General features: G+C 43.6%; 1 protein-coding gene across 4 annotated transcripts in view; it reads right to left on the minus strand.

The window, feature by feature from the left end:
• sgsm2 (small G protein signaling modulator 2) overlaps positions 1–8,278 on the minus strand; it is a 127,306-nt gene extending 119,028 nt beyond the window's left edge. For all 4 annotated transcript variants that reach the window (XM_060943908.1, XM_060943906.1, XM_060943907.1 and 1 more), the window contains exon 1: positions 8,143–8,278. In XM_060943908.1, coding sequence (XP_060799891.1) covers positions 8,143–8,202 — 60 coding nt within the window. In that variant the 5' untranslated portion in view covers positions 8,203–8,278. The remainder of the gene's footprint in view (positions 1–8,142) is intronic.
• Positions 8,279–13,499: the final 5,221 nt, after the last annotated feature.

A 13,499-nucleotide genomic window follows, 5' to 3' on the forward strand; every position in this document is an offset into this window, starting at 1 on the left:
ATTTTTTTTCTATATCTGGACTTTTTTTTTTCCCCCCTTTCTGCTTTCCGAATGACAAACAGCGTGTCTTAAAGTGAGACGGCCTTTCGATTTAATAAAATCGGTGAAATTTAGTTCCCTCTGAAATATGGTCATTGTGATGCATGTTTATTTCTGTAATATCTCACAAAATATCAGGCCATTCTGTGGCTGGGAAGTTATTTAATTTGAGGGGATTAAAGCAAATAATGTGCATGAAAATCGCTCGGTTCGCGCCGCATGTGTGCGCATGCGCAGGTTTACTTTTGATGGTGCACTGACAGTTTCATCATTCTGTCGCTAAACAAACAGCTGATCACACCGAGGCGCTCGCTGAGCGCCGAGATTTATTAGTTTGGTCCTGCGTTTCTTTTCCTTCGTATATAACAGAACATCTTTTTTTCTTCTCGCTTTCCGTTACTGTAGTCGGTCTTTCACGTTTCATTCGCACACTCACGTCCTCCATTTTTCTCTCCTGTTTCAAACTCATTTCATCTCATTATCTCTAGCCGCTTTATCCTGTTCTACAGGGTCGCAGGTGAACTGGAGCCTATCCCAGCTGACTACGGGCGAAAGGCGGGGTACACCCTGGACAAGTTGCCAGGTCATCACAGGGCTGACACAGAGACACATGCCCCTTTTCCACCAAAGCAGTTACAGGGCTGGTTCGGGGCCAGTGCTTAGTTTGGAACTGGGTTTTCTGTTTTCACTGACAAAGAACTGGCTCTGGGGCCAGAAAAACCGGTTCCAGGCTAGCACCAGCTCTCTGCTGGGCCAGAGGAAAGAACTGCTTACGTCAGCGGGGGGGCGGAGTTGTTAAGACCAACAACAATAACAAGACCACGAAAGATCGCCATTTTTAAGCAACGAGAAGCAGCAGCTGTACAAACGCGAAGTCATCCATTATTATTGTTGCTGCTGCTTCTTCTTCCGTGTTGTTTTTGCTTCGATATTTGCGCCAAGGTTTATGCAAACGTAGAGACATAACTGACGTATACAGCGACGTAATGACGTATACAACGACATAACTGACGTATACAGCGACGTAATGACGTGGCTTCCCTTAGCACCGTGAGCGATGGAAAAGCAAACTGGTTCTCAGCTGGCTCGCAAGTTGAACGAGTTGTGAACCAGCACCAGCACTGGCCCCGAACCAGCCCTGGAACTGATTTGGTGGAAAAGAGGCAACAGACAACCATTCACACTCACATTCACACCTACGGTCAATTTAGAGTCACCAATTAACCTAACCTGCATGTCTTTGGACTGTGGGGGAAACCGGAGCACCCGGAGGAAACCCACGCGGACATGGGGAGAACATGCAAACTCCACACAGAAAGGCCCTCGCCGGCCACGGGGCTCGAACCCGGACCTTCTTGCTGTGAGGCGACAGTGCTAACCACTACACCACTGTGCCGCCCTGTTTCAAACTCATATCCCACAATGCCTTGCGTGAACAGGGAAAGCCCACCACATGATGCATGATGTAGTATCTTGAATTGAGTCATGGTGAAGCAGGAAAAAATAGCCGAGAATTTAGGGCCACGTGGCTCTAAATTCATTAATTGTTCTATTTAAAAAAAATAAAATAATAATAATAATAATAATAATAATAATAAATTGGAAGTCTGTGATTCGAATTCAGTAGCTTTCCGTCCGCTAAACAAAAATAATTGGTTGTTGGGAAAATTCTTTTTATGACCTACACTTGAAAAATCTGAAAAGCAGTCGACCTGTAATGAAAAAAAAATTCATATTAGGATTACGTGAGTGCAAAATGCATCTGCCAGGTTTATATAGAATCTCTCTAAAGTCAATCCCATCACTCCCATATTAATTAGATTACACTGGTTACGGGGGCGTCATGGCTCAGGTGGATAAGGCGCCATACCATAAATCCGGGGACCCGGGTTTGATCCCTCCCCGTCTCTCTCTCCCGCTCATTTCCTGTCTCTACACTGTCCTATCCAATAAAGGTGAAAAAGCCCAAAAAATATCTTTAAAAAAAAGATTACACTGGTTACCAGTTAAATATAGAACATGTTTTAAAATACTTTATAAGTAATTAGAAGTAGTACATGAGGTATGTGCCAGGCCATCTTACAGAGCTCAAACATATTAAGTTACCATCTAGGAGATATAGCTTAAAATATAACAATGATAAGCTCTTGCTTCAGACCCAAACATTTCGCAGCCTTAAAAGGCTAAGTGATAGGTCTTTATGCGCTGCGGCACCTCAACTGTGGAACAGGCTTCCATTAAATATTCATAGAGCCGAGTTGCCTACAATCTTTAAGAAGCTTCTAGAAACTAGGTTTTTTGGAAGCTTTTAGTGATTAGACAAATAATTTTTTTCTAACTTATATTTTATGCGTGACAATTTTTCCTTAAAAGGTGGACTTGCGTTTCAGATTTTTCAAGTGTAGGTCATAAAAAGAATTTTTCCCGACACCCAGTTATTTTTGTTTAGTGGACCGAAAGCTACTTAATTCAAATCACAAACTTCCAATTTGAGTAGTTTTTTTTTTTTAATAGAACAATTAATGAATTTAAGGCCACGTGGCTCTAAATTCTCCACTATTTTTTCCTGCTTCACCATGACCCAATTCAAGATACTACGTCATGCATGACGTGGTGGGCTTTTCCCCGTTTGCGCAAGGCATTGTGGGATACAAATTTGAAACAGGAGAGAAAAAGAGGACGTGAGTGTGTGAATGAAACATGAAAGACCGAAACAGAAAGCGAGAAGAAGAGACGTTCTGTTATATACGAAGGAAAGGAAACGCAGGACCAAACTAATAAATATCGGTGCTCAGTGAGTGCCTCGGTGTGATCAGCTGTTCGTTTAGCAACAGAATGATGGAACTGTCAGTGCGCGGTCAAAGGTAAACTGTAGATGCACGCACGGACTTCCTCTGTCTACTCGACTGTGCAAAGCAAGCGATTTCATGCACATCATTTGCTCGGGAATCCGCTCAAATTAAAAAACTTCCCAGCCACAGAATGGCCTGATATTTCGTGAGATATTACAGAAATAAACATACATCACAACGACCAAATTTCAGAGGGAACTAAATTTCACTGATTTTATAAAATCGAAAGGCCGTCTAGCTTTAATTATAGCATCCATCTAGCTATCGAAATATTATATATTGATTTAGCTTGTATTTTTATCTATGGTGTAGTGGTTAGCACTGCCACCTCACAGCAAGAAGGTTCTGGGTTCAAGTCCAGTGGCTGACGGGGGCCTTTCTGTGTGGAGTTTGCATGTTTTCGCCACTGCTCTTGGTACATGTCTGTGTGTTCACTGCTTCAGATGGGTTAAATATAGAGGAGGAATTTGTGTGTGTGCATGTGACAAAAATAAAGGCTTCTTCTTCAATACTTTTAATGTATTTTTATTTAATTATTTTTGTGCGCACGTGAGCATACATAAATGGAACGTGCGCGTTAAAAACATTAAAGTTATTAAAATAGGGTGGCATGGTGGTACCGTACAGTGGGGATATTTGTCACCTCATGGCTCCAGGGTCCCTGGTTCAGTTTTGTGTGGAGCTTTACATGTTCTTCGGTCGCATCCTACATCCCAAAACCCTGTACATGGGCCTGGCTAATCTTGATTGCCCCTAATAGTGTGTAGTAGTGTGTGTGTGTGTGTGTGTGTGTGTGTGTGTGTGTGTGTGTGTAGTGCCCATTGTACCCATCCAGGGCCTCACGCCTGGTACGGCCGCCCAGATTAAAGTCGTTACAGCATCCATTTTGTGACGGCACAGCAAATTAGAGTGAAAGGAAACTAAACTTCTCCTGACAGTCATGATACAGGGGGTGAACTTTCAATTTTTAAAAAATGCATGTTAATGGAAGTAAAACTGAATTGAAATAGAATGATGTTCAGCGCCATAATTCTGCCTATGAGGAAGAGTAATGAATACAGACTACTGGTAAGTGCTTGGTGTCGAGAAAGCCTCCGAGCACAATCCCTTCAAGCTGCAGCTGTATAAATGGTGAATTGATGCAGTTAAACTTCTGAGGTCGTTGCTGATGCTTTCAGTTCCTAGGCAACAAGGAGGCCGCTAAGTGCAGCTGATAGTGACAGAGGTCTGAGGTGGAACACAAAGAGGGCTGGCAAAAGAGGATTGAGTCCCATTATATTTAGAAATGCTCCGAGTTCACCAAACATTTCCAGATTGAACGTACGCTTTCTTTGTTGATATACGGCGCTCACGTTTCACTGACAGAACAGACACAAACAGCACCGAAATTATTCGATTGCATTCAGGCATACTGGCTCAATTATTGCTCCAACAAAGAAATCAATATTCGTTTGTGAGAGTGTAAGGACAAGCATTCAAAATGTGTGTGCAGAACCGATGAGCATCATTTTAAAACGTTCAATTATCCTCAGGAGTATTCTAAAGACTAGTTCTGTGATACAACTACAGCTCGACTCGCTCAAAGCTTTGAAAGCTGTGCAAGACAGATGTCCAAGATCTCTTTAAAACTTCATTAAACAGGATGACGTTAAAAATTCATTTCCTCATTAACTCCAGCCGCCGCACCACTCTCGAGGGTACGGACCGAATAGAGAACATACGTCTGTCGTCTTCAAAAAGAAGAAAAGGTGTAGTCTCTCGGGTTTATCTGGAAGTTTCGCTCAAAAGGACAGACTTTCGACGTCCGTCCACACTGATGAGTGAGAGTTCCAACCGTCATTTTGATTTATTACATCATTAAAATTATCCATTTGGTCCTTTGTGTCTATTCCTACAGATTTAATAATAAGAATTTGAGTTCAAGTGCTGTTCTAGCAGTACAGCGGAAATTTATAACCCAATGAAGACAGTTTTCATTTTAGGTACTGCCAGCCAGACGCAGACCCACCATACTGTAGATTCAATTATACATATACAACTCTCTCTCCCTCTCTCCACACACACAGGTAATAGAAGTGATTTAAATGAAGGCTTACACACTGTTGCACAATAATTCATGTGAGTGTGATCAGAGAAAAGAAACTCATCAGCCAAAAAGACCTACTGAATGCTCCAGAAAAGTTATTTTGCACTTCTTCAGATTATATTTTGCATTTATCCTACTTATCAACAGCTACTCCATTATATGGCCAAAAGTTTGTGGACACGTGACTATCACACACGGTTTTTTCCCCATTCCAGATTTAGTCTCCCATTGCGGAGATCATAAGCGCCGGTCTTCTGGATAGGCTTTCCGCTCAATTCCGGAGCGTGGCTATGGGGATGTGTGTTCGTTCATCCATCCACAGGAGCATTAGTGAGGTCAGGCATTGATGCTGGATGAGGAGGCCTGGGGTGAAGTTCATCCCAAAGGTGTTCAGTGGAGTTGAAGTGCAGGACATGAGTTCTTTCACACCAAATTTGGCAAACCATGTCTTCATGGAGCTTGCTTTGTGCACAGGGGCTTTGTCATGCTGGAGTACGTTTGGGCCTCTTTGTTCCATCCATCCATTATCTGTAGCCGCTTATCCTGTGCAGGGTCACGGGTGAGCTGGAGCCTATACCAGCTGACTATGGGTGAGTGGCGGGGTACACTGTGGACAAGTCGCCAGGTCATCGCAGGGCTGACACACAGAGACAAACCACCATTCACACTCACATTCATACCTACGGTCAATTTAGAGTCACCAGTTAGCCTAACCTGCATGCCTTTGGACTGTGGGGGAAACCGGAGCACCCGGAGGAAACCCACGCAGACATGGGGAGAACATGCAAACTCCACACAGAATGGCCCCCGTCAGCTGCTGGGCTCGAACCCAGAATGTTCTTGCTGTAAGGAGACCGTGCGAACCACCACATCACCCCTTTTCATTCCAGTGAAGTTAAACCGTAATGCCACGACATACAAAGATATTCTACACAATTGTGTGCTTCCAACTTTGGCTACAGTTTAGGAAAACTCACATATGGGTTCACACCAGTATATGGGATTTCCCTAAACCACTAGCAACGTTGAATTGGTCAGCTCTCCACATACTTTCAGCCATACAGTATAGGACAGTGGTTACCAGACCATCTTTGACATTTCTAGAAATTTATGCTCCAAGTATGTCCTCCATGTATCTCACGGACTTTCAGTAGTGGCTTTAGTCTGGTCATGTTTGTGGTGGACCCAGAGTCTGTCCTGGGAACACCAGCCATGAGGTTACACACATTCATACAATCTTCTTAGCCAGTCCACCTACTGGCTTGTTTTTCCAAGTCATAGGAGGAAACCCATCCATCCATCATCTGTAGCCGCTTATCCTGTTCTACAAGGTCGCAGGCAAGCTGGAGCCTATCCCAGCTGACTATGGGTGAGAGGCGGGGTACACCCTGGACAAGTCACCAGGTCATCACAGGGCTAACACAGAGACAAACTACCATTCACACTCACATTCACACCTACGGTCAATTTAGAGCCACCAATTAACCTAACCTGCATGTCTTTGGACTGTGGGGGAAACCGGAGCACCCAGAAGAAACCCACACAGACATGGGGAGAACATGCAAACTCCACACAGAAAGGGCCCTGTCAGCCACTGGGCTCGAACCCAGAACCTTCTTGCTGTGAAGCGACAGTGCTAACCACTATACCGTACCACCGTGGCGCCATAGGAGGAAACCAAAGAACACAAATAAAACCTACATGGAAACGATAAGAGCATGCACGGAAGCTCAACACAAACAGTAACCCCAGCTCAGGATCACCTACCACCCTACATGCACCTGCTACAATGAATCTGTCTGTCTGCTACCATCCTCATATTTGATGGTTGGCAATCCAGGAAGCTAGCTTCCTTTAAGGTTCTTGGGGGATCAGATCATACCAGAGAGATCCTTATCTGGTGGTGGGAACACGCACGGGCAATTTAGAGCCTTCAATTAGCTTAACCCACATGTTTTTGTACTGTGGGGGAAACCGGAGCACTCAGAGGAAACCCATGCAGACACAAGGAGAACATGTAAACCCCACACAGAAAGGCTCCAGTCTTGAACCCAGAACCTTTTTGCTGTGCAGCACTAACCACTGCACTGCCGGCTACAATGAATCAGAGAACTTTCTGTTTAAATTAGTTTTCGAATGACATGGAAGCACCTCGATAACGACCAGCGTACAGCTTTTAATCTACTGCTATGATAAACACTGTGTCGGTCTTTCCTAAATCTGTAACACACGTATTTGATTTGGATGAGGTGACGTGATCTCCAGCATCTAAAACATGGAAAGAAACAGAAATGGCACGAAACACATGACAGCACTCAGAAACTTCAGCATCACATACATGACAGGCAGCTCTTAGTCTCATGAAGTCATACATCTCAAAGTCTGAAAATGTTCTACACTCTTATTTCTGCACATCGTTTATATACAGCACGTACGTTTACAAATCCAGCACTCACTCACTCGACAGCGGAAATGAACCTGCACAACAGATGGTTTGAAAATAAATTCAGTTCATGAAAGCAAGGAACCACCACCAGTTATTTCGTATAATTCTCAACGGACTGTCTTAGTGTGTGTGTGTGTGTGTGTGTGTGTAGACTATCACAATGGTGCAGGATGCAGAGCATTTCCTCGTGCCCTATTCAACAGGTTCAACATGCAGACTTAACCAGGATTAACCATTAAGTGGAACAATAACAGTTGTACTAGCAATCCGAGTAGATCAGATCAGATCAGAATGAATTGTTTTTTTAAATTGAGAAATAGAAAGAAGAAAAGGGCATATGTTCTAAAGTAGCTTTGCTTTCATTTTTCCTCCAAGCTCAAGCCTTTAAACTGGAGGGGTGTGAACAGGAAACTGGAAGAGCGACATCATCATCATCATCATCCAGCAGGTTACAGTAGAACTGAAATCAGGTTCATTATTGCATCCCATCCCATCCCATCCCAATTATCCCAAACTTCATCAATGCACAAAACTAAAACTCATGACCATATGCTGTGGCTGCTGTGCAATAATGCAATAATGCAGTGAGGGATAATGGTGAGACAGATGCACCAGTCTTCCATGTTTATCATCAGTGTGGATAAACAGCAGATCTGTTCATCCAGATCAATCCCAGTCCCAATCCCAGTCCCAATCCCAGTAATCCCAGTCCCACTCACCTCCCGTTTGACGTTCCACAGTAATTTCTCTTTAAATTCTTCCTCCGTGGCTGAACCCATGGTCCCACACTGGTCTCCTGACACCCAGTACACAGCACAAACTGGTTCCCAGACTACAGCCTTCGCCTCTCTTTTTTTTTTTTTTTTTTAAATCCCTCCTTCCTTTTCACACCAGCGTGTATTGTTGCTGTAGAGCACTGACGCACCGCCGAGCCATCTTCCGGACCACCGCTGTGACGTCACCCGAAGACCACGCCCCCCATGTCATCACTGACCAATCGCAAATCACCTGCTGCTCCTCCGTGTATTTTTGGAACATTGTCTTGTTTGAATACTAAAGTGGACAGGATCCATTGAGCGCACTTTTTATAGCCTCTCAGGCGCACAGAGACAGGAGAGAGAAGCTGTGGGGGATGCGATCACCTTTTCTCTCTGTACACACAGCTCTGGGGGAATTTAATTCATTCATTCATTAATAAGACCTCTTGTAGACTATTCACCCTAATGAAGAGAGTGTTGTTGTAATTAGGAACTGGATGTTCCTTCTACTACACTATCAGACTCCTGGTTTTAGTTGCCTGATGTGGAACCAGATGTGCTCTATTGCATTCAATGTGGTTATTTTTGGGGAGTAGTGGTGCTTGAAAAACATCATCAGATTTTCACACAAGTCATAGAAGTAGATAAAGAGAACCCAGTTAAACAAATGAGACAAAAATATTATACTTGGTCATTTATTTATTGAGGATCCAATATTACATATCTGTGAGTAGCAAAAGTATGTGAACCTTTGCTTTCAGTATCTGGTGTGACCCCCTTGTGCAGCAATAACTACGACTAAATGTTTGCGGTAACTGTTGATCAGTCCTGCACACCGGCTTGGAGGAATTTTAGCCCGTTCCTCCGTACAGAACAGCTTCAACTCTGGGATGTTGGTGGGTTTCCTTACATGAGCTGCTCGCTTCAGGTCCTTCCACAACATTTCGATTGGATTAAGGTCAGGACTTTGACTTGGCCATTCCAAAACATTCACTTTATTCTTCTTTAACCATTCTTTGGTAGAACGACTTGTGTGCTTAGGGTCGTTGTCTTGCTGCATGACCCACCTTCTCTTGAGATTCAGTTCATGGACAGATGTCCTGACATTTTCCTTTAGAATTTGCTGGTATAATTCAGAATTCATTGTTCCATCAATGATGGCAAGCCGTCCTGGCTCAGATGCAGCAAAACAGGCCCAAACCATGATACTACCACCACCATGTTTCACAGATGGGATAAGGTTCTTATGCTGGAATGCAGTGTTTTCCTTTCTCCAAACATAACGCTTCTCATTTAAACCAAAAAGTTCTATTCTGCTCTCATCCGTCCACAAAACATTTTTCCAATAGCCTTCTGGCTTGTCCACGTGATCTTTAGCAAACTGCAGACGAGCAGCAATGTTCTTTTTGGAGAGCAGTGGCTTTCTCCTTGCAACCCTGCCATGCACACCATTATTGTTCAGTGTTCTCCTGATGGTGGACTCATGAACATGAACATTAGCCAATGTGAGAGAGGCCTTCAGTTGCTTAGAAGTTACCCTGGGGTCCTTTGTGACCTCGCCGACTATTACACGCCTTGCTCTTGGAGTGATCTTTGTTGGTTGATCACTCCTGGGGAGGGTAACAATGGTCTTGAATTTCCTCCATTTGTACACAATCTGTCTGACTGTGGATTGGTGGAGTCCAAACTCTTTAGAGATGGTTTTGTAGCCTTTTCCAGCCTGATGAGCATCAACAACGCTTTTTCTGAGGTCCTCAGAAATCTCCTTTGTTCGTGCCATGATACACTTCCACAAACATGTGTTGTGAAGATCAGACTTTGATAGATCCCCGTTCTTTAAATAAAACAGGGTGCCCACTCACACCTGATTGTCATCCCATTGATCGAAAACACCTGACTCTAATTTCACCTTCAAATGAACTGCTAATCCTAGAGGTTCACATACTTTTGCTACTCACAGATATGTAATATTTGATCATTTTCCTCAATAAATAAAAGACCAAGTATAATATTTTTGTCCTATTTGTTTAACTGGGTTCTCTTTATCTACTTTTAGGACTTGTGTGAAAATCTGATGATGTTTTAGGTCATATTTATGCAGAAATATAGAAAATTCTAAAGGGTTCACAAACTTTCAAGCACCACTGTATATTATACAGAGGATTACTCAAAAAAGTCCAATAAGGGACTTATTTCCATTGAGGTACTCTGTGTAGTAGAAAGTTAATAACTAGGGTATACAAAGAATTATAAAATACAGCAAACAATAAAAAACAAGCTCAACTGTGAGCTCCTGCTCAGGTACGTATCCCCCCCCCAGCTCTCACTTATATCAGAATGCAAGCAATCGAAGGAATAGGACACTTATTATGAATGTTGACTTCAACAAAATTAACCCTGAAACAAGTAAGTAAAGAGCAGTGTCTCTCCCCAGGGATTTCAAATAGCATCCTGGTAAACTGTCATTTTGAAATAGCATCCTGCTTCTTGAAATAGCGTCAAAATCCACACTATATGTTTCATAAATACATTCAGTCAGTAAATAGGAAGTTGATGTGCGACAGACCAGAAAACGGTATACACGGTATGCCTGTGAAGATTCTCAGTCATCCAGGTCATAGTAAACTGTGGGTGGTAAAAGAGAGCAACTGGACTTGCTTGAAGATTCTTGAAGACGTTTCACCTCTCATCTGAAAGGCTTCTTCAGTTCTGTCTGACTAATAGGGAGTATCAAATATTTATCCTCTCATGGATGAAAAGCGATCCTTAGGTGTCGTTGAGTCATCCTGTTAGTGTGGGTCACTGGGGGCTGGGTGTGAACGGCCTAGAGAGTCATTGGGGTGATCAATGGATTGTTGGTTCTCTCTGTCCTCCTGTGAGTCACTGAAAACAGCTGGGTTTTGGTGTGCATTCAGTTGTCTGGGAAGTGTGCCAAGGACTGCATTGTAAGTGGCTGATAAATGATGTCTTAGACCACCACCTCTGTTCAGTGATGGCCGTTCCAGGTTGACAAAAATGACTTTAGACAGCAATGTTTGAAATTTGTGCATCTGTCATTCCTTGCCTTTGGTATGTTGTGAAATCTGTGCCTTCTCAGTGAACTCCGAGACTCATTCCAAAACTTCACTGGGAAGAAGTACTGTCAACTCTTCAAACATCAGTTCAGTCTTGTTCTGGAGAGCATCGATGGTGAAATGTACTTGTCTCACTCTCTCGTTGAGAAGCTACTTCTGGGCTTTCTGGAGGATTATTTCAGCTCTGTGTTCTTTGACGGTTGAATACAGGCGTAGGCTAGTGGGGATAATGTTGGATTATCAGCATCTTAGGTTGAAATGCAGGTGGTTTCTGTAGTCTGCCAGTTTTCTGGAAGTCCTCTCATACTCCTGCACCAGTCAAAGGGTTCTCATCCCAAAGTGCGTGGAAACATGTCTGTGAAGATTCTCAGTCATCCAGGTCATAGTAAACTGTGGGTGGTAAAAGAGATCAACTGGACTTGCTTGAAGATTCTTGAAGACGTTTTACCTCTCATCTGAAAGGCTTCTTCAGTTCTGTCTGACTAATAGGGAGTATAAGGTATTTATCCTCTCATGGATGAAAAAGAATCCTAAGGTGTCGTTGAGTCATCCTGTTGGTGTGGGTCACTGGGGGCTGGGTGTGAACGGCCTAGGGAGTCGTTGGGATGATCAATGGATTGTTGGTTCTCTTTGTCCTCCTGTGAGTCACTGAAAACAGCTGGGGTTTGGTGTGCATTCAGTTGTCTGGGAAGTGTGCCAAGGACTGCATTGTAGGTGGCTGATAAATGATGTCTTAGACCACCACCTCTGTTCAGTGATGGCCGTTCCAGGTTGACAAAATGGAACGTTCCAGGCTTCTTTAACTCCTCGCTCATACCAACGATCCTCTCTGGCTAAAATGCATACGTTGCAATCCTGAAATGAGTGTCCTTTGTTGTTAAGATGAAGATAGACAGCAGAGTCCTGGCCTGAGGAACTGGCTCTCCTGTGTTGAGCCATGCGCCTGTGAAGCGGTTGTTTTGTTTCTCCAATATATGAGTCCGTGCATTCCTCACTGCACTGAACTGCATACACTACGTTGCCCTGTTTGTGTCTGGCTATTCTGTCCTTAGGGTGGACCAGTTTCTGCTTCAGGGTGTTACTGGGTCTGAAATGTACTGGAATGTTGTGTTTGTAGAAGATCCTCCTGAATTTCTCAGATAGACCAGAAATGTAGGGAATGACAATGTTCTTGCGTTTGTTCCTGTTCTCCTCCTTGTCCGTTATGTTCCTTTTTCTGCTCTTGAAGAAAGCCCAGTTGGGATACCCGCAGTCCTGAAGTGCTTTCTTGATATGATTCTGCTCCTTCTCTTTTCCCTCTACCATTGTAGGAATGTTCTGAGCCCTGTCTTGCAAGGTCCTAATGACCCCCAGTTCGTGTTCCAGTGGGTGGTGTGAGTCGAAAAGTAGGTACTGGTCTGTGTGTGTGGGTTTCCGGTAGACCTCAATGCTAAGGCTTGTGTCTTATTTAATGTGTACATCACAATCCAAGAAGGCTAGATTATTCCCACTGATGTCCTCCCGAGTGAAACTGATGTTGGTATCCACTGCATTGATGTGCTTAGAGAAGGCTTCCACCTCATGGGTTTTGATTTTAACCCAGGTGTCATCTACATATCTGAACCAGTGGCTCTTAGGTCTTTTTTGTCATATCTTCAGTTTTATGATGCGCCAAATGTTTTTTATGGGTGAAAGATCTGGACTGCAGGCTGGCCAGTTCAGTACCCGGACCCTTCTTCTACGTAGCCATGATGCTGTAAATGATGCAGTATGTGGTTTGGCATTGTCATGTTGGACAATGCAAGGTCTTCTCTGAAAGAGACATCGTCTGGATGGGAGCATATGTTGCTCTAGAACCTGGATATACCTTTCAGCATTGATGGTGTCTTTCCAGATGTGTAAGCTGCCCATGCCACACGCACTAATGCAACCCCATACCATCAGAGATGCAGGCTTCTGAACTGAGCGCTGATAACAACTCGGGTCGTCCTTCTCCTCTTTAGTCCGAATGACACGGCGTCCCTGATTTCCATAAAGAACTTCAAATTTTGATTCGTCTGACCGCAGAACAGTTTTCCACTTTGCCACAGTCCATTTTAAATGAGCCTTGGCCCAGAGAAGACGTCTGCGTTTCTGGATCATGTTTAGATACGGCTTCTTCTTTGAACTATAGAGTTTTAGCTGGCAACGGCGGATGGCACGGTGAATTGTGTTCACAGATAATGTTCTCTGGAAATATTCCTGAGCCCATTTTGTGATTTCTAA

Source organism: Neoarius graeffei, chromosome 17 (assembly GCF_027579695.1).
Source record: "Neoarius graeffei isolate fNeoGra1 chromosome 17, fNeoGra1.pri, whole genome shotgun sequence".
NCBI lineage: Eukaryota > Metazoa > Chordata > Actinopteri > Siluriformes > Ariidae > Neoarius > Neoarius graeffei.